Raw genomic sequence first — 19,056 nt, forward strand, 5'->3', positions numbered from 1 at the left:
GATTGGAGAAGATTGGAGAGGATTAGAGAGGATTGAGAGGATAGGAGAGGAGAGAATAAGAGGATGATATTATTATCTTTTTCTTCGTGTAGCTTGTAAGCCGTAGCGTAAGCCTGTAGCCGCGGGGCAAGGACTCGACTTCGAGTTCTATGCTTCGCGTTCACATATGTGATATTGTGTGCAGTATGACATGACCAGGGGGAATCTTGGGGAGTGCGAAAGCTGAGATAAGGCAAAGATGGGACGGTATAACCTTGAAACCTGGAACGAAGGGGAAAAAGCGAGGGAAAAAACCAAGGAGCTGGACTCAATCCCTTAGGTAGGTTAATCTGGCATCTCTAATCTTAACAATAACACGATTATTTCCGTATTGCTAGGGCTTATCCGGATTTGTCCAGTAAGAAGGGCCTCGAACTTTGCCTCCCTGACGAAGCGTGCATGTGTTGTTGTATCGTCATAATGGTCGCCTCTCATGTGTGTTGTACACCCGCCAGATGAGGGACTAGACCGTCCTCGAACGTGGTTGGTCGATTGGATGGTTGACTCAATCATTGATGTTTGGCAAACGTCGGAGGGGGGCAATGGATGTTCAATGGGGCTGGCGGTGGGAGAGAAGAAGAAAAAAAAGGAGGGGTGGACTCCGTATGATAATTCCCGACCTACTGTACACGGCTGGATTGCGGCAATTCTATCAGGTGTACCTACTTCCCTAGTACCGTACCTAGGGTTAGTAACTGCAGGTAACTGCGACGCCACGATAGTGGAGGTACTTGCTAAATCGTTACCGCTCCCGCACGAATTATCTTGTGGCACCTACCACCGCCATTCCCATCCGCCTTATGTCAGGTTCCCGATGCTGCCAATGCCGCTCCTTCTTCGCGATATTTCGCAGCCCCGGTACGTAGTTACGCAGCCCCGGTACACAGCTAACAAGTGGCCCAGGCCAACCGTACTAAAACCGTACTAAGCGGTACTAAGCGGTCTCGTTCTTACCCCACGCCGGCCAACGACAGTGCGACAACTAAATGCTGTTGTGTAACTGGATGCTTCGACAGCTGGACAAGGTTTACAAGGTTTGACAAGGTTTCTATCTAAGGTCGACAGCCAAAAGAAGTAGAGCCGGCAAGACACATCACACATCATCTGTCTCTGCAACTGCTGCTGGGTGTTGTCTGCATATTGTTGTTTCTCTACCTACTCTCGCTCTCGCTCTCCTTCACACTCTCTTTTCTTTTTTGCCCGTATCTGCATTTTTTACTCTGTCTGCTACTACCTGTCTGCTACCACACTACACCCTCCCTAGGCACTATCCAGTGGGAACACGCCATCTAACCTTTTTACTCCGAATTATATACATACTATATACCGGGCTGCCGGAGCCGACGAGGCGACAAAACAAACGGCGTTAGCCAAACAAGAACGTCCGAAAGAAGGGGAAGTAAGCAAGTTGTAAAGTGGCTGAAGAGAAGAGCTGAGAATTATTATTTATTTATTATTGAGCTCTATTGATTAACATATATCTTACCGTACCATACCATACCTACATACCTGCCGAGGATGCTTGCTTATACAGCTCACGCTACCCAATAATTACACTCACTTTTTATGACCTGGCTGGTCTGGGATCAACCGCACCGCGACCGCGACGGGACTAGCTTATATCCCAGCTAGTATCGATTATAGACCCTTGCCGAAAGCTCTCCGTCTCCGTCATTATCTAATTATATTCTTACTACTTGAAGCCCAACCTCTACCTTACGGTCTCTACCACCCTACCATTCCTGTCATCCTATCAACCTATTCCTAGGTACCTCGCATACTTGACCACGCATACCATATACATACTTCCGTACATCCCTTCCACCCATCCATAACCGTCGACATCCATACCTTTCCTAATCTTTACCCGACTTGACCTACGCTTAAACCCACGCTTAACCCACTTGAGCTATCCGCGCAACATCCGCCGACAAATCTGCTCTCACTTATACCAAGCCACACCAAGCCTTGTTTTTCGCTGCTTCATGTCTAGATGACATATCATAGAAGCACATCGACGACTTTGACGACGATCGAGTAAATCGTGTACATCGTGGCTACGTAGCAGCTCTCAACTTCGGGGGGTGCTGCTGGTCGTGCTGGGGTGAAGGAGAGGCGTACTTTGCGAATTAATCCTCATATGCGCCCACTATGATCTCCATGCAGCGATCTCTATCATCGCCCGTTTGCATACATTCTTCTCCACGTGAGTCGGGCGGAAAAAGACCAAGATGAGATGTGCCGGATCCAAACCCAAAGTCTCGACCTCCGTTTTCGTATGTCAGGTTACTGACCAGTCGCCTTCGATTATAGCTGCGTCTCCGACCACCTCCCATCCTTCTTCCCGTTCCCCGACCCCCTCTCCCGAAACCCGACCGGAAGTGTCACGCCCGCGACGATTTCGATCCCGAAGCCCTTCGAAGGGGCATCGCCGGCGCGAGTCGTCGGGATCCGTTCGCAGAATTGGCGGCGGCGGCGACGAGACTTCTCGCGATGCGACTTCGAAGCAGCAGTCGAGCGCCAACCCGAGCGCCGGCGCGAGTGCGCCGAAGAAACCGGTAATTGACCAACCCGTAGGCCCGTCGCCGAAACCCCCTCCGTCACCGTCCCCGGCCTCTAGCCCGCCTGCTCCGTCGAGCCCATTGCAGCCCATTTTGAAAGACCAAGATGATTCCGGTCCGCTTCCGCGACCTCTCTTGGCTGATGTATCCTTATATACCAATCCCCACTTGAATATCGAAGCCGAAGGTACCACTCTCGAAGAGCTTGCCCATTTGGTCCGGCTGTCCAAGTACCAGGAGCGCAAGTGCGCCAACACTCGAATTCGCCTTCAGAGGAGTTTGATTTCAACCGCTCTCTCGGCGCGGCTAACTCGCTGCGGGGAGACTTCGCTGCGCAACTTGGCGGACAGCTTCCGGAATGATGACAAGAGAGCTTTTGCTAATCTGTTTGGTGCCATTCATGATGTTCGCAATAGCTGCGACGCAACCCGTCGCTATGCTCTTTTGGAGCCGGAGATGGAGTCTTTGCAATCGTCGGGGGTAGCGTCCGTCGAGACCCTGGTACCTCCGCCCAGCACGGCTGGGACCGTTGGTCCCGGAACTTCCGTTGTCCCCTTCCTTAATGACATTTCTGCTTCTGCCAGAGAAACTTTCCTAAGCTTTCTTACCAATATTCGGACAAATCCGGACTACCTTGCCACGCGACTGTGCGCCTTGAACACCTCAGAACTCCAGGCTCTTACTACTTTTCATCAGGGGTTGGAGCCGATAGAATCTGTCTTGCCGTACCACGGTCGTTCCGGTGGACGCGGGCATTCCAGCGGCCCTAGTAGACAGTCGGGGCAAACCCCTAACGCCGTTGAGCGGCTGCTTTCTTTCCAGCGTCACGATCCCCTTTCCGCTCTGATTTACACCTGCTTTGCTAACTCGGCCGGTCCGGACAGCGCCGAAGACAAGCGGCGAACCGGGATCTGGGCCACCGCGTTTGCTCGCTTGATCTCCACCAAGTCTACTAGTGAGCCGGTCTTGATCTCGATTCTCAATGCTTGGTCCGCTATGCGTGATTGGTCGGGACGCGCTAACATGGAGTGGTATCTGATGAAGATACTCGAGGATGGCGCGTTCCTGCTCGACCGAGCCGAGGACCAGAATGGAACGAGGTTCAACCTTTCTGACTGGACTACCAAGGACAGCATTGCCGCTGAGGAGTTCTACGATCGTGCCGTCAACGATCTCTTTGGTATCATCGATGATGAAGACGCGACGGGCATTCCCGAAGGCGTGATCGAACTTGGAAATGAAATTCTTCGTCGGCTGGAGATCAAGGATAGCACTCGCAACCTTGTCGATACCACCCGAAGATGGTTTGTATACAAATGGATCTTTTCTAGTTGGTTGCTTGCTGTTGTTATCCACCCGGAGAGCTATGGGATGATGACCGAATACCACATTACTGAATACGGCCGCCAGAAGATCCTCAAACAGGTTGCTACGCTCGCCCAGCACTACGTTGTGGAGATGCTTGCAAGTGGAAATCCCCAGAAGCCGGTGTCTACCCCTCTCAAGATCAAAGGCCACATTGAGAATATCATGGGCCGCTTCAAGACATCGGCGAGCCGGGGGACTGGTAGGCTGCTCCCGGCTAGGTCCATCACTTCCTTGAGAGAGACCGTCGAGGTTCATCCCTATCTGGTGATCAGCCCGGCTGACCTTGTTACGCTTGCCAATGCTCTCTACCCGGAGCGTAGGCCGCAATCTGCTCACTCGAGTAGCATTCGGTCCGGCGCGCCCTCGATATCAGGCTTCTCTGCCATTTCGCAGCCGATATCGATAGGCACGTCAAGGAGTAACTTTGACACCGCCTCCGTGCTTAGTATGAGCGCGTCGTCTGTTTTCAGTGATGGGACTACTTCGGGAGAGCCTCTGCTTGAAGATCAAGTAGCCGGCACCCCCCAGAGACGCTCTCCGCCTGTGCCTGACGGGACGAGGCAAAGACCCGCTAACAACAATTACGAAGACGACGGTTACCGTCTCCGGCTGGCGATGCACGAGATGGGTCAGATCTTAGGTTCGGATGTGATATCGGGTTCATGCCATCCTTGCGCCGAACGTTGGGCTGTTATATTCATTTCTGCTGATGGGAACGGCCTTTCTTTACAGATGACTTATGATCCTGATGACGAAGCCGAGGAGGAGAATTCCTCCACTACCAGTGACACGGAGGATGATGAACCCGACGAGAAACCCGAACTAGACAAGGACTATCATCAATTGCGAGACTCCGTCCTAAAGCTAGTCGAAGATTTTGAAATCCCTCTGGGCCTCGAGGATCACGGTACTAAGACGACATTCAGCAACAGGGCTTCCGGGCTAAAGAAGTATCGATCTAAAAATAAAATCATAACGCCGGGGAGAACCATGGGCAGCAACAACCCTTTCCGCAATAGGTGCGAAGAGCAAAAGTCGAAGCGACCTGCCAACGAAAGTCCCCACGCTGAAGGTAAGGAGCCGGCAAGCGAGCACGAGTCTTCGGTACTAATCAAGATGCTCTCCGCCGCCTCTTCGCAATCGCGAATCCAGTCTGATTTCGTGTCGGCGCATCTCTATTGGAAGACTCTCCAGCAGCTGAATGCTCTAACGTCTCCGTCGCTACGTAAGAATGGGTTTGCAACGCTCCTAAACATATTCTCTCGAGGCCCTCGCGATTCTATCCGTCGTTCTGCCTCGGCTATCGAAGAATACGATGCATGGTTGGTATGGCTGAAGCAGAGTCAAGAACGTCACGAATGCCATATTGAGACTATGATGAAACGACTGAAGGCGCTTAGGGATAAGATGTGGTACGTGACGGACGTTCATAACTCAGCTCCTTACGAACAGACTCGGAATATTTGCAGCGCGCTCAAGATCATGGGCGTGCCGAGGAAATGGGGCACGTTTCAGCGCAACCGAGCTCAGCTGGCTCGAGGGCCGGCTGCCGCATATATCTATCGGAACGAATCTCAGATGTTGGATTTGCTGGCTGCTAGCGAAGAACAAGGAGGACCGAACAAGCTCAGCGACGCCCAGGCCGAGATAACTAGTAAATGGCTAGAACAGCTCGGCAACCCGAACATGTGTCAAGGAGAGGAACGCATACATCGTTTCTGCTGCGAAGTCGACAGTTGCGTAACCAAGCTTGTCGGCGAGAACATCGTGGATGGTCCCGTGCTTTGGTCTAGCGAGCTGTACTCCCGCGATCGCAAGGTATTCGAAGGTTCCCGAAGCGGCGGCGGCCGAGATAGAGAGAGCTTGTGGGGCGACGATGCTGCTAGCATAATAAGCAGCGAACATGACAGACGATACGCATCTCCCACGCGTCGTCCGGGCTCGATGGCTCGAGACCTAAGAAATTTGTCTACGTTCAACACCAGTCAGGTGTCTCTCGATTCGCACCACCGATACAGTTTCTCGCGAGCAAGTACTGCGTTGTCCGATACGTTCGATGCGCACGACTATTTTGGGGGAACTTCTCCAATCCATGCCATCGATTCGACATCCACTTTCTGGTCTCCCTTCCAGTCTACGATGTCGACTGTCAGCTCGGCAACCTCGCGTGCCCAATCGCCGACGACGAGTGTCACCAATCTCTCTAGCACCTTCTCGTCGTCCCATCCAAACCACCAGCCCCTGCCATCTCACCACACCGCTTCCCGATCTGGAGCGTCGGTATCTTCGAATGAGACTGTCCACCTGCGTCGTCTCTCCGAAGGAAAACAGCGCTTCCTCTCCGATCTACGACAAACGCTCACCAGTCTATTGCTCTCCGAACTCGGTAGCCTTGTATTTTCGTCCGGCTCCGAGACAGATGGTTGGTTTGGAGGTCTCGGCCAAGAATGCATTGAGCGCCGGGACGCCGAAGAACGGAAAGCGCGACGGCCTTCAGGAAGGAGGGATCGTATGAGTAAGAGTTCCAAGCAGAGGGTGATCGAGAAGAGGAAGAGTTTTGGTAACCTCAGGCAAGCGGGAGAAGCGAACAGGGCGGATCTGGGCCCGGAGAGACCTGATAGTGCTTCCGGGCCAGGCAACGACAGCTCTGCTACGAGCGACACGATGTCAGCTCGTGGAAAATCTTCGAGGAAGAGGGATACGCCAGACTTCCCTTATACGAAGGCATACCAGAGACTTTTAGGAATGTTCGCCGTCCATCCAAATCCATATACCAAACTAAATGCTCTACTTGAACTAGAGCGTCTTATAGCCGCATCTCTCTCTAGCGGCGGACGTCGTTCGCGGTGGGCCGCGAGGCACCAATCCGCGTCGATTGATGAGGATGTTGGCGGGCCTGAGAATGCCGATACAAATGAGCCCGGCGCTGAGAGCCCTAGAGAACGGCGCGCTCAGCCGTACATGTTTTACCAGCCTCGCTCGAACAAGAACGTCGAGACGCGCTCTATCATTTCTGTCAAGGAAGCGGCTAATACGGATGCGATTGCGACGGTGCTTCGTTCCTTATTCAAAGACGCGGGCATCCGACCGAAGACGCTGTTTCGCGATCTTCAATTTATTAACTCTTTTGTTTCTCCTTCCACTTTAGACGGTGAACGTAATAAGGCGTTTTGGGACATTGTAGTAGTAGCACTTTCGCTTAAGCAAGATGTCCTCACGACGATGGTCGAGGTTGCGGATGAGATCTTGAACTACTGGACCCCTTCGAGGAAGCGTCCTGGCGGCGTTGACGGATCACCGGATATGCTACGTCCGAAGCAACCGCTCCACGAGCTTCGCGACGCGGCGAAAATGTGGACGATCGCGGCGAAGGAGGGCAACCCGACGGCGCAGCGAGAGCTGGGGCTCTTCAACCTCAGCAACCCTGAGTTGGTGGAGAGAAGCACGCTACCTCTGTCGAAACCTCGGGATGTATTTAAGCAGGCCGTGATGGATAAATTCGGCCCAAAGGCCGGAAGTGGCATGCGCCATGCGCCCGACCGGAGCCGAAGCAGTCTAGGTGCGGCAGGACCGGCATCTTCAGGCATGCAAGACGCGGGCATGGATGGCGACGTTCGGAGCGACCCGACTCTGATGTGCGTCGCTATCCACTGGATGAAGGAGGCCGAACGTGGCGGAGACGAGTTGGCCAGAACGTTCCTTGGCCAGAACGAGATGATGGGACTATGATGATTGCTACGCTGACGTTTGCTACCGCATTCCTCCTCGTCTTACCTACGTTTTTATGAAACCTGTTTGCGCTCACGGATTATTTTTGTCAGGCATAAGTGGCTGGATACCGGGAGAAAGATACACACACACATACACGTTCACATGTTCAACACATTTCCCATTGTCAGTTGGATACCCCCCCTGACTCTCGTTTTTCTACGACTACCTCGGCGTAGTATTTTCTTTTCTCTTCTTTGTTTTCCGCACCTGTTCCAATTTTAAAATCGATACCCAAACACCATTTAGCCTTTTCCAGTCATATTGGGCTTAGGAAATACCAGGGTAAAAAGAATAGGATATGATGACATGGGATTTGCGGAATTGGGAACATACCTAACATATATTCATACCCGCAATTATTCGCTGGCCGGGAAGTATTTACCCATCGAATTGGAAGTCGGCAGGCTGTATCACTACTATTTTTATTCGTGTAAGCGTTGCATTATTCAAATCAATCTTGGCCCGCGTTTTACGGGTTTGACGGGATGCCATGCGAATGGATCTGAATGCGAATACCTTTACTACTCTACTTTGCTCATATAGACAGGGCGCGGCAGCATACGAGATGGATATACCAAATAGGGATCATTTAACTTATTTATGACTTTCAATAGATACATGCATTGTAACCTCTTAATATATCTGCCCTTTTTGAGTGAATACCTAGCTAGTAGCTGACTTGACTTGGTGTGAAGGCGTGCATGTGAGAGCCACTGATCGTTCTGGTTATTTCTGTAAAGCTCTTCCCACAAGATGGGTAAGACAGTGCGAGGCGTAATATAAAGCCCCCTTGTTACGAGATCGTCAGGCACAGACACGTGGGCTGGGAAGACCAGGGGAGCCTTACCAGGGGAATATCACACATGATAGGCTTAGGCAGCCGTCATAGTTGGATACAATGAATTATATATTACCATGGCTCATGCTGGGGTATCATAGGTCTAATCTATCTTCCCTCTCGCACTTGACGTCGATGTGCGACCACCACTATGCCCATCTTGGTTCAAAAGACCTTGCTCCTCCTCGTCATCGGCATCGATGGAGACGACGGTCATATCTGATCGAACCCGAAACCGCTTGCCCCTCCAATTCACGGTAGCACCGAGAAACACGGCCCAGGTCCAGATGGGCAAAGCCAAGACCTCGCGCCCCAACCAGGCGAGGAACCACTCGCCGAATCGGCGCTTCTCCGCTCCGCCGTGGCTGAAGCCGCGGGCGAAGGTGGGCGTGTGTTCGTCCACGTGGATGCTCTGGCCGGCGTGCAGCTTCTTAAATACGACGCGGTCGACGAGCATCCAGGCCGCGACGCCGGCGAGCCAAAGATACCCCAGGGCGCGCCATGTCTGCGGGACGCCAAGGTTTTCGTGAAACCACGGCACGCTCGTGAGCCCGAAGGACACGTAGAAGCAGCACACGAGGCTCTCGACGCCGTGCTCGACCAGCGTGGCGGATAGCACGGTCCATTTCCGCGCGCGCAGCCATCGCACCCTGCGCGCGACGTATGCAGGCACCGACATGCCGGCCATGGGCTGGATGGCCAGGTCGCCCCAGACCAAGCCGTGATTCGCGAAGCCCGGCAGGTCGGACCGCCACAGCAGGTCGCCGATGACGTGATCCTCGCACATAAACAGGGAGAAGTGGTCGAGGCCCTTGGGCAGGGTCGCGGCTCTGCCCGTCAGGATCGGGTTCTGGGCCGGGTCGGTCACGCGGTCCAGGTGCGATTTGCGGAACATGTTGCTCTTGCCTACGATGCAGGGCGCGACGCCGACGGTGTTGATGGCGCCGTAGAATTTGGCGTGCGTCGTCGCCATGAACATTTCTTCTAGCCTGCCGCCGCCGTGGGCTAGGGACCTGGAGAGGATGGAGGTGGGCACGTCGACGTTGGATTCGGCGTCGGATCCGCCGGTTACCGATGATCCGGATAGGAGAGTCTGTCCTTCGGCGTTCGAACTGCTCATAGAGGTGACGGTGTCCACGACTAGAGGTAGCTGGTGCACGAATTTGAAAGGTTTAGCTTGCTTGCCGTCTGGTCGGTACCCGCAGAGTCTGTCGACCATACGACCAGCCACGTCCCTCGCGATCCAAACATTACAGTCCAGCGGCCATATTATATCTCCTTTAGCTTCTCTATACGCCCTACTCAGATTTCGGATCTTCGGGTTTGGACCGACGTTGTCTATGTGGCCATTGTCGCCGTGAAGGTAAGGGTCTTCGGCCTCGACAAAGACTTTGGCGTCGAAGCCGTGGTAGTTGTCGAGAAGTTTTCGGATGACCGGATACGCAGCATCTTCCTTGGATGATACGCAGAAGTAGATGGTCAACTTGTCTTTCGGGTAAGACTGGTGAAAGACGGAGGCGAGACATTCGTATAAGCCAGGCTCAAGGCCTTTGGCAGGTCGGATTATAGTTACGTGAGGCACCTCATCTTTCGGCAAGTACGGAGAGACTGGTTTGGGCGGGACTGAAGAGTAGTATCGGAAGCTGTCGAGATTGAAGTTAGGAGATTTGTTTAGATGAAATAGACGCATACGAGCTTACATCTTATAACTTCCGATGGCCTGCACGAGAACGACGAAGAAGCCCCATAGGATGCCGACGCCGCCTAAAACCTCTGTTATGGAGGAGAACATTGGAACATGTCAAGACAAAACAATACATCTAACAGTATAACATTCGGAGGGAACACTGGGTGGGTGAATTAGACGATGTTGTCGAAACGAATGAATATTCTACGACAAGAATAATACGAGGCTTTAACTAAAAGAGAGACAGAAGCCGTTGGACAGAATAGAGAAAATCCTCATCTTCAGAGGCCACTATTATTTACTAACATTCCGCGATAAGTGACGATCATATGTCAAGCATCGTTGGTTGTCAAGTCTATAAATCCACTTCGGCATTATCGATTTAGTCTAGAGGAAAATAGTTTCGTTGAGAGGCCCGCTAATAGAAAATTACGCTGATGACATAGCTGGGATTATTATCCATCTATCCATACTTAATTCTGCTAATTAGATGCGCCTTGTTCTTTTTATTACATATCAGGCACTCCTATCTCTATATACCTGGTAACGGCATACATATCTTGAAATTGATACGGACAATACGGATAGGCGGATCATCCCGGGCCGACAATCCAATTGAATGAGATCCATTATTCGATTCAATTTTTCTTTAGCAATTGTTACAAAATTTCCTAACCATTTTCCCACACGTCGCAGTTTTCTACATATTCCTCTACGAGAGACAAGCTCAGTCAAGGCTACTTGACGAGTACTGAATGGCCCTAATTAAATAATAGGTGAAATTTACAATATTGTAAGCTCCTCCTTTTCCTTTTCGGTTGGGCGGTGTCACAATTCGCCCAATATTCAAGTCTTTAGTATGAGACGACGACTTTTTGTATCCAATCGCGGTGATGACAACTTTGTTATTTCGGAGCTTAGAGATGTCAAAGTCTCGATGAGTGCCCAAATATAGACTACAACGGTATCTGAGCGATTTAGTCATGTCTTTGATTTTCTTCGATTTTTGTGGTCGACTTAATTTTCTCAATTCTCTCAAACCTCTCACTTGAGCTTCAATCCTCTAAAACGAAAAGTTTTGAGACAATTGACTAACAGCCAAAGTAGGCCGACATGATGAACACCAGTCATGGCAGACACACCAAACACCGTGTCCGTCACCTCGAACCTACATGAAACTGTTCCCGTTTCTGTAGAATCAACCACATCAACCTCATCTCAAGTGAAGGAAGTGAAAACTACCAATCATCGCCCTAACCATAAGAAAGTTCCACTTCACCAGATATATGCACTGCCTGCCCCAATTCGCACATTCCCACTGCCAAGTTTCTATCCAAATAATCCCATTTCACTATTCCATGCCGTCTACGCTTGGGTGAGCCAGCTTGTCTACCCCCCGCCAAGTGAACCCGCAGTGATCCACCAGGGCATCTGGTCTCCCGAGACTCGGTCGGTTCACATTAAGGATCCCAAGTCGATACGGGCATTATGGGAACAAGGTTTCTTTGGGAAAGGTAATTATAGCCGAAGTGAACCAAACTGGTTCAAAAGAGAACAGGCTCGAAGGGGCGAACATGGAGGCAATGTCGCTGAAAACGTGACTACCCAGAGGAGAGAAGAGCGGAAGATGATGAAATGGGACCGCGCCAGGAAAGAGCAAGAAGCAATCGAACGGACGAAGCTCCTGGAGGCTTGGGTTGCTCCGGTAGGTCCCATGGAGTTATTAGCTCTTCCGAATTCCCTGGACGACCTGAAGCCCGCATTTTCTAGTAGCCTAGCGATTGGGTCGGCTCAGGATTCCATCACGGATGGTCTGGAAAGTGTCAACGGAACTCCCAACGGTCCAACTTTGAATGGCGCCACATCGCCATCAAGTAATGGAACGGCGAGGGCTCATGAGATATCGTCGACTGAAAATGGTACTGTGTCGGCATTGCCGGAATCAAACGGACATCCGTCTCGCCCCCGCACTCCCACAGGTGCCTCCAATTCCAAAAGACGTAAGTCGGTGCGATTCTCACCAACAGTCGAGTCAGCAACCTTCAAGCTGTCTGATCCCCCGAATCCTCATCACAGTGCCCAATCAAATGGCAGTATAGATGGCAATCTAGCAAATGGAGTCTCTCCGGTGTCCCGACCAACAGAGCTCGGTTTACCAGAACCTCTTGATAACACGAGAAATTCCAGGAGTCGTCCTGAGTCGGATACCCAACTCGTGGACAAGGAGCACCTTCAACTATGCCTCGAGGAAACCTTCTACCTTGTCTTCGCTCTTGGGGCTTTGGCCGTTCTAGACCCTGTGACTAGTAAACCGTTTACTGCATCGGAACTGTTTACACTCTGTCGTCAGACATCTTACATTCCCCCGAGGCTGACAGATCTTCAACCGGATGACCCTTTTCTTATGCATTATGCCGCTTACCACCACTTCCGTTCTCTGGGTTGGGTGACACGACCTGGAATCAAGTTTGGCGTGGATTGGATGCTGTACAACAAAGGACCCGTTTTCTCGCATGCCGAATTCGCGGTTATTGTTTTACCTGCTTACACTAATCATTGGTGGAAAATTCGAGGCCGTCAACCTCCCCATAGATCTTGGCACTGGCTCCATACTATTAATCGTGTGCAGACTACGGCCTTGAAGACCTTGGTCCTCGCATACGTTGATATACCACCTCCATTTGATGAAAGTCTTGGTGCGACGGAGATATTGAAGCGGTATAAAGTCCGGGAATTTATCGTGAAGAGATGGCTCAGCAATCGGAATAGGGATTGAGTATTTGAAATATTAGCATTGGGATGGATGCGTAGGGTGGCAGCCCTAGTCTGTACATACATAGATACAGTGCTTGATATAATAGGCCATGTCTAACATCATGATAGCCATAAGTCATGTATGAACAAATAACAATTACTTTGTAGTAAAGTTCGACAGCTAGCTCCGTTGGAAACTATGTGCACGTAAGCCCCGAGGGACATGGTCGTCTCAAGGGAATGAGACACAAATGAGACTCAGCACTTTAAGATGCAGTCTAGCCCATATTTGTCCAAGACGCTGTCTTCGTTTTAGCTGTACTGGCCCATGTCTCACATTAGGCCAAGACACATTTCTAGTTCCTACACTAATGGTGATGTCTAGCCTTCTCGCAAGCCCTTTTTCATTTTTAGTTTCTTCACTCATCACCTTCCCGTTCCGACTCCGCTGCCACGCGCTCATAGCCCTTCTCGCTAGTCGGTGGCAAGAACCGCGTCGAAATGGTGAAACCGACGGCCATAATGGCGAGAACAAGCCAGACTAGATAGCCCCAGAGGAGCTGCTTTTTAACACTAACGGCAAACAAACTCGTGAAGAGCGCAGGGCAGAAAGCGCGTAGACCGCTCGCGACCGTTAGGGCCATCGCGTTTAACGTGCCGAGAGTCTCCGGCGAGGGCGAGACGTCGTTGAGCGCGAGTTGAACTCCGGTAAACGCGATACTGACGCCGGAACCGAGAACTAGTAGTATCGGCATAAGGACCCAGAACGCAGTTTCCGCGGCGTGCGTGCCCTGGTACAGAATCAGGTTCATGAACGGCATGATGACCATGAAGAACGGGTACGCGGTCCCCGCGGCTCGCAGCACGCCGTTGGTGCCGAGCCGGTTCGTCAGCGGAGGGAAGATGAGCAGGAGCCATATCGCTTGCGATAGACCGGTTAGGCCGAGGAGTAGGGAGATTTGGAGAGGCGTGAAGCCGAATCCCCCGAGCTGAACGTTGGTGAACCAGAATACGGGGACGATGGCCGTGTACGCGAAGCCGAGGAGCATCACGTGCGCGTAGTTGTACAGTACGATCTTGACGCCGGGGGCTTTGAGTAGGTCTAGGGTGCTGGGTGAGGAGGGTCTGGGGGCGCCTGCTGTTGCTTCGCTGTCGTCGTCGGCGTTGGTGGAATTGGGATTGGGGTTGCTTCGCTTGTCTTTCTTCAGGGTCTCTTCGATGAGCAATGCGCTTGTAAGTGCGGCTGTCAGGCCAATACACCCAGTGACGATCGACGACAACATGTAAGGATACTCCTCGAAAAACCTAACGCCGCCAAACGCCCGGGGATACTGGTGCGCGGGATCGGCGAGCGCGCCTCCGATCAAGGGGCCTATGAAGATACCCAGGTTCCCGCTGAACGCGAACCAGCTGAAGGCCTGGGCCTGGGTGCGCGCGGTGCTGTGCTCGGAGATCATGGTCCGGATGGTGACGATGGTGCCGGCGAAGACGCCGGCTAGGGAGCGCAGCAGGTTCATCTGCCAGATGGTGCGCGAGAGGCCGAAGAGCGAGGTGGAGATCGACAGGCCGATCAGCGAGGCGACGAGGACGGGCTTGCGGCCCCAGCGGTCGGCGGCTCGGCCCCAGAACATCATTACGAGCATCTGGACTAGCGAGAAGTTGGACTCGATGAGCCCGGCGTAGAAGCCTACGTCTGCTTCGTCCACTGGTGGAGGGGTTAATCGCTACGTCTAATACATAATAGGTATTAGGAATGAGGAGAAGGGGAGGGGCTTACGTTGTCCGTTCTCCTGCACCATCTGGTTTATATATGGAAAGATGGAGAAGAAAGCAATGGGTTCGATGAGCCGCGCGTAGCAGAGTAGTAAGATCTGTAACTTAGGCAATTCCTTCTCATCGGGCTTAGGGAGGAGGGACTCGTCCTCCCCCGCGACGGCTGAGGCGACATTGGAGTCGGCCGTCGTGGCTACGGGCGATGCGGCTAAGAGCGGAGTAACCTCGCTAGCAGAGGCGGAGGCTTGCTTGGTGTCGCTGTCGTCGGCCTTGTTGACGTCATTTTCGTCGGGTGAGGTGGTGATGGTCATTGTGAAGGAATATTCAATTAATTGCTGAGAATCTTCATTGAACAGTGAGCTGGGCTTGCTGATTCAGACACAAATCCTCACGAGAATGAAATCCCGGGTCGTTTTATTGTAGATATATGAATGTTATATGTCGATTCTTTCAAAGCCCTACGGCATTAACTCCGCGTCATATGGCGGCGGCCTACACTTCGGCGTGACGATATGTGGAAGCCTCACTTACTTCCAAGCAATAAGTTCCCGTTCTAGGATAATAATGAAGAAAACTTTTCGTTTTCGGAGATCGTCGCACCATGCAGCAGCGCTGTAATGTACAAAACCCTAAATGGCTGCCCAAGACTGACTGGAGGATGCTTTTAGCTTATCAATATCTACAGTATGGATTGTACAGTGAATTATGGTACAGACTGTGTGTGGCCCAATGGCTTGGTTCATTGGTGGGTCCTGGTTATGTGACCTGGGGATGTCCCCCTTTTCTATCATCTCATCTTCTTACCTTTTCACATCATTCTTAGCTTTATGCTCTCCAACTCTGCTATTCTGCGATACTCAAACCAAATATTCTAATTCAGTTGTCTAATTCACCTCTTCAATGTTCTAAATACCTACATTATCCATCTCCATGCTTAGCTTGTCTCTTACCGATCGAGTAGTCAAACACCACCTAGATCTATGGTACCTCCCGGCCTGGAGGAAGCGATAAGAGCCGTGGTAACACTGCAGCAAACGCATGCATGACTCGGCTCTTACTGTATCTAGTATCAATTCGCGTATGCCACAATGGTTACTCTCTGATACTCTGATGTTACATTCATTAACCTAAGTGCTATTGAAGACATGGTACATATGAAAGAATCAGAAGGATAGCCTAAGAGGAGATTCCAATCTGATGTGAAACTCGTAACCCATTATACCCAAATAAGATCACAACTACATGATTAACTTTATTTACACGCGGAATGGCAGGCTCATCTCGCCGGGCGCGTGGTATGTCGGCACCTTCATGTCGAGAGCCTCACCGGAGTATCCGAGGTCTTCGGCTACCAGCATCGCAGCCTTCTCTCCGATGAGAAGAGCAGTGGAATATCTATATTTCGTTAGAGGCAATAAGAAGCAAGAGCATTCAGCTTTACTTACGTGTTGCATCCGACGTTGTCGGGGCAGATACTGAGATCTGCGACCTTGAGTCCTTGAACGCCGTGGACGTTTAGGCGCTCGTCCAAGACACCGTGCTTGACGATGCTGTTACCTTCCTTCGGGGCCATGGAACAAGTCTGATGGGAAATTTAGCATTGGTCAATTCCAACGGAACGAAAATAACGAGTACTTACGCCCAAACAGTGCCAGGTACTTTCCACATGCCTCCTCACCCACTCTTCAACCGCCTCAATATCCTTCTTACTGTACTTAAGCTCCTCTCGGACATCCGCTTTGTTGCTATTCAGAATATTGGCTTCCGCCGTCTTACTTGGCGCCGGGTTGAAGACGCTCCAGCTACCGTGCTGCAGACCAGCGCTCAGGTTACCGGGAAGAGCATATTTCTTAGTAGTCTCAAGGTCCATGTCGTTTGCGCGGGCCGGCGAGTCGTAGTCGAAGAATGGGTGCATTGCTTGGACTTCGCCTGCGTAGGCGTCCATTCGGCGGGCCGTCTCTCGAGACTTGATGTAACCCCATACCATAGGTGCCATATCGCGCTCGTCGTTCATGAAGCCCGGGTCGAAATCGGGGCTCTCATAAGGGTCGGCTGACTTGATATGCGTGAATCCTCGAGAGAAGGGGTATTCGAGGAAGTGGAACATCGTGAAGAAGTTTCCTGGCGGCCTACACGATTAGCAAGGAGTTTGATCCATTTTCAGTCAAGTATCACTCACATGAGCATATGGTCGCCAAACCACCCAGAAATGATGGAGTAGTGCATCACAGGCTTGTCGGGCTTGTCCTTAAAGTATGACTTCCAACCTTCGTTGAACTGCGGATGGGGCCAAGATTCAAACTCCTTCAATTCCTCTTCAGTTGGTCGGATTTTCACTCCAGCATCGATACCGTTGGTGGACAACGGTCCAGTTCCCTTCAAGGCCCATTCGTCGAATACCCCTGCAATCCAGTTAGGATCATAATAAGTCAAACTTATTGCTCCGGATACACTTACTCTTCTGGACTTCCGGTACACCTCGAACGAAGTCGTCGAAACTTTCCGTCTCAGGCTTCGCACGATATACGGAGAATGTTAAGTAGTGGTCCTGGAAGTTAAGGCCAACACCGGGGAGATCGACCTTGGGCTCAACGCCAGCCGCCTTGAGCTTCTCGGGATCACCTAGAAATGATCAGAGCTGATTCCTCCATATCCACGTTCTGCCTTGATATACATACCGATACCAGATCGCTGGAGGATCAGCGGGGAAGAAAGGGTACCTCCGGATACGACGATTTGCTTGCGGGCCTTGAAGATGCGAGGCTTCAATTGATTGGGGTGAAGTGGCTTAGTCGGCACCGTTTGAACACCGACAGCCTTGCCGTTCTCGATGATGACCTTGTCAACTTTGGTGTTGCAGGCAAGATATAGATTGCTATGAACAGCACGAGTCGAGTGGACGTATGCATGAGCACTGTCACTGCGTCGACCAGTCTGTATCACATGGTCAATTAACTAGGTATAAATCCAAAGCTGAATAGGGGTAAGGGGCCATACGTCACGGTTGATCCATTTCAACCAGTGCTCAGCACCGTGTCCGGTGGATAAGTCCTGTAAGTCGTCAACGAAGGGGATATCTTGAGATTCTGCGGCCCTCAAGAAGTCATCCTTGACGGGATATGTGCTGAATGATGGTTAACTCCATAGTCATTCTTTGAACTGAGATCTGACTTACTAGTTTCCGAACGAAACCTTGATCGGTCCCTCGAATCCGTGGAGCTCCCTGCGCTAATTAGTACCGTTTAGAAATTCCAGTTCTAGCCTACTTACTTGTTATGGCATGCTCGCTGGTAAGTCTCGTGCTTCTTCATAAGCGGAAGAAGGTCCTCGGTTTTCCATCCCTTGGCCTGGAAATCGTCGTAGTCCGAGGCTGAAGCACGCGTATACATCTAACAAGTTTTAACTTTGCATTCATTGGCTATCATGGGCCATTTGAAGTCCTTACCAAAAAGTTGATGCTAGAGCCACCTCCCAAGACGTGAGCGCACGGAACCACCGCCTTTCTGCCAGAGAGATGCTTGGACGGGCGAGCTTCATAGAAAGACGCCGTTTTCGAGTCCAACTTCATATTACGGGGGTAAACCCCCGGTCTGAATACCCATGGGTTGTTGAGGTTGCTCTCTCCAGCTTCGATTAAAAGAACCTTGAGGTTGTGGTCCAAATTTGCCAGACTGCGCAGAGTCAGTATACTATTTCTTGTCGACAGACTAAATCATGGAATAAGGACATACCGTCCTGCCACCACGCAACCGCAGCTGCCACCTCCGCACACGATAATATCGTATTCCTCAGGTAAAGGGCTCATAGCTTCTTGTTGTTTCTGGTCCCAGCCGAAAATCTTGGAGAACATGTTGTGAAACCACTCCGAGGGGTGATGGTTGTGTACTTATGCTTCGTGGAATGCTGGGCGGGCTGGATCTACAAATACTTGCGATGAGGGGCATCTACGAGATCCCAGACATCGGGGCGCCTCCCCTAGGATATCTCGTATGAAGCCGCCAATGACGACTCCTTGCTACTTGTGTTAGGCCGTGCATTCAGGCTTGACTGCTAGCTAGAATCCCCCAACAAACCCCTCCATCCCAGCATCTATTCGACAGGCATGCCAACTCATTGTCGAGGTCATCTGATATCTAGCAATGCAACATTTCTGCATGTGCGACTCCAGCCGAGAGAGCTGTTCGGATAAGATGGAAAACCGAATCCAAGAAAGCCCAGGAAATCCCAAGAGCACAGCGAAAGGTCTCATCCAACCAGACTTGGAA

General features: G+C 51.4%; 5 protein-coding genes across 5 annotated transcripts; 2 read left to right on the forward strand and 3 right to left on the reverse strand.

The window, feature by feature from the left end:
• The first annotated feature begins 1,707 nt into the window (after window positions 1-1,707).
• Window positions 1,708-7,871, forward strand: F4807DRAFT_216198 (uncharacterized protein). The gene is made up of 2 exons (XM_047993989.1): window positions 1,708-2,277; window positions 2,353-7,871. Exons 1-2 carry the CDS (start codon window positions 2,271-2,273, stop codon window positions 7,695-7,697), a joined length of 5,352 nt encoding a protein of 1,783 aa, XP_047851343.1. The 5' UTR covers window positions 1,708-2,270; the 3' UTR covers window positions 7,698-7,871.
• Window positions 7,872-8,392: 521 nt separating this feature from the next.
• F4807DRAFT_437378 (glycosyltransferase family 21 protein) lies at window positions 8,393-10,648 on the reverse strand (the record flags this gene model as incomplete). The annotated part of the gene is made up of 2 exons (XM_047999029.1): window positions 10,278-10,648; window positions 8,393-10,220 (listed from the first exon to the last, which is right to left on the reverse strand). Coding segments are annotated over exons 1-2 (1,627 nt in total), but the record flags the coding sequence as incomplete, so codon positions are not given.
• Window positions 10,649-11,201: 553 nt separating this feature from the next.
• Window positions 11,202-13,239, forward strand: F4807DRAFT_216203 (uncharacterized protein). The gene has a single exon (XM_047993990.1). The coding sequence runs from the start codon at window positions 11,394-11,396 to the stop codon at window positions 13,038-13,040; it is 1,647 nt and encodes a 548-aa protein (XP_047851345.1). The 5' UTR covers window positions 11,202-11,393; the 3' UTR covers window positions 13,041-13,239.
• F4807DRAFT_216216 (MFS general substrate transporter) lies at window positions 13,239-15,192 on the reverse strand. Its single transcript, XM_047993991.1, has 2 exons — window positions 14,796-15,192; window positions 13,239-14,723 (listed from the first exon to the last, which is right to left on the reverse strand). The coding sequence occupies exons 1-2, from the start codon at window positions 15,100-15,102 to the stop codon at window positions 13,438-13,440; spliced, it is 1,593 nt and encodes a 530-aa protein (XP_047851346.1). The 5' UTR covers window positions 15,103-15,192; the 3' UTR covers window positions 13,239-13,437.
• Window positions 15,193-16,047: 855 nt separating this feature from the next.
• F4807DRAFT_453184 (putative alcohol oxidase) lies at window positions 16,048-18,596 on the reverse strand (the record flags this gene model as incomplete). Its single annotated transcript, XM_048000423.1, has 11 exons — window positions 16,048-16,186; window positions 16,237-16,373; window positions 16,431-16,920; window positions 16,971-17,193; window positions 17,249-17,413; window positions 17,470-17,725; window positions 17,789-17,915; window positions 17,967-18,014; window positions 18,062-18,180; window positions 18,237-18,462; window positions 18,523-18,596. The coding sequence occupies 11 exons, from the start codon at window positions 18,594-18,596 to the stop codon at window positions 16,048-16,050; spliced, it is 2,004 nt and encodes a 667-aa protein (XP_047851347.1).
• Between the last annotated feature and the right edge of the window lie 460 nt (window positions 18,597-19,056).

The sequence above is a fragment of the Annulohypoxylon truncatum genome (assembly GCF_022578515.1).
Source record: "Annulohypoxylon truncatum strain CBS 140777 unplaced genomic scaffold F4807scaffold_31, whole genome shotgun sequence".
Lineage (NCBI taxonomy): Eukaryota > Fungi > Ascomycota > Sordariomycetes > Xylariales > Hypoxylaceae > Annulohypoxylon > Annulohypoxylon truncatum.

Coding starts and splice junctions, on each gene's coding strand:
- F4807DRAFT_216203 (XM_047993990.1), top strand. CDS start 11,394: ATGGCAGACACACCAAACACCGTGTCCGTCACCTCGAACCTACATGAA.
- F4807DRAFT_216216 (XM_047993991.1), bottom strand. CDS start 15,102: ATGACCATCACCACCTCACCCGACGAAAATGACGTCAACAAGGCCGAC. Junction 14,724..14,795: donor GGTGCAGGAGAACGGACAAC/GTAAGCCCCTCC, acceptor CCCCTCCACCAG/TGGACGAAGCAGACGTAGGC.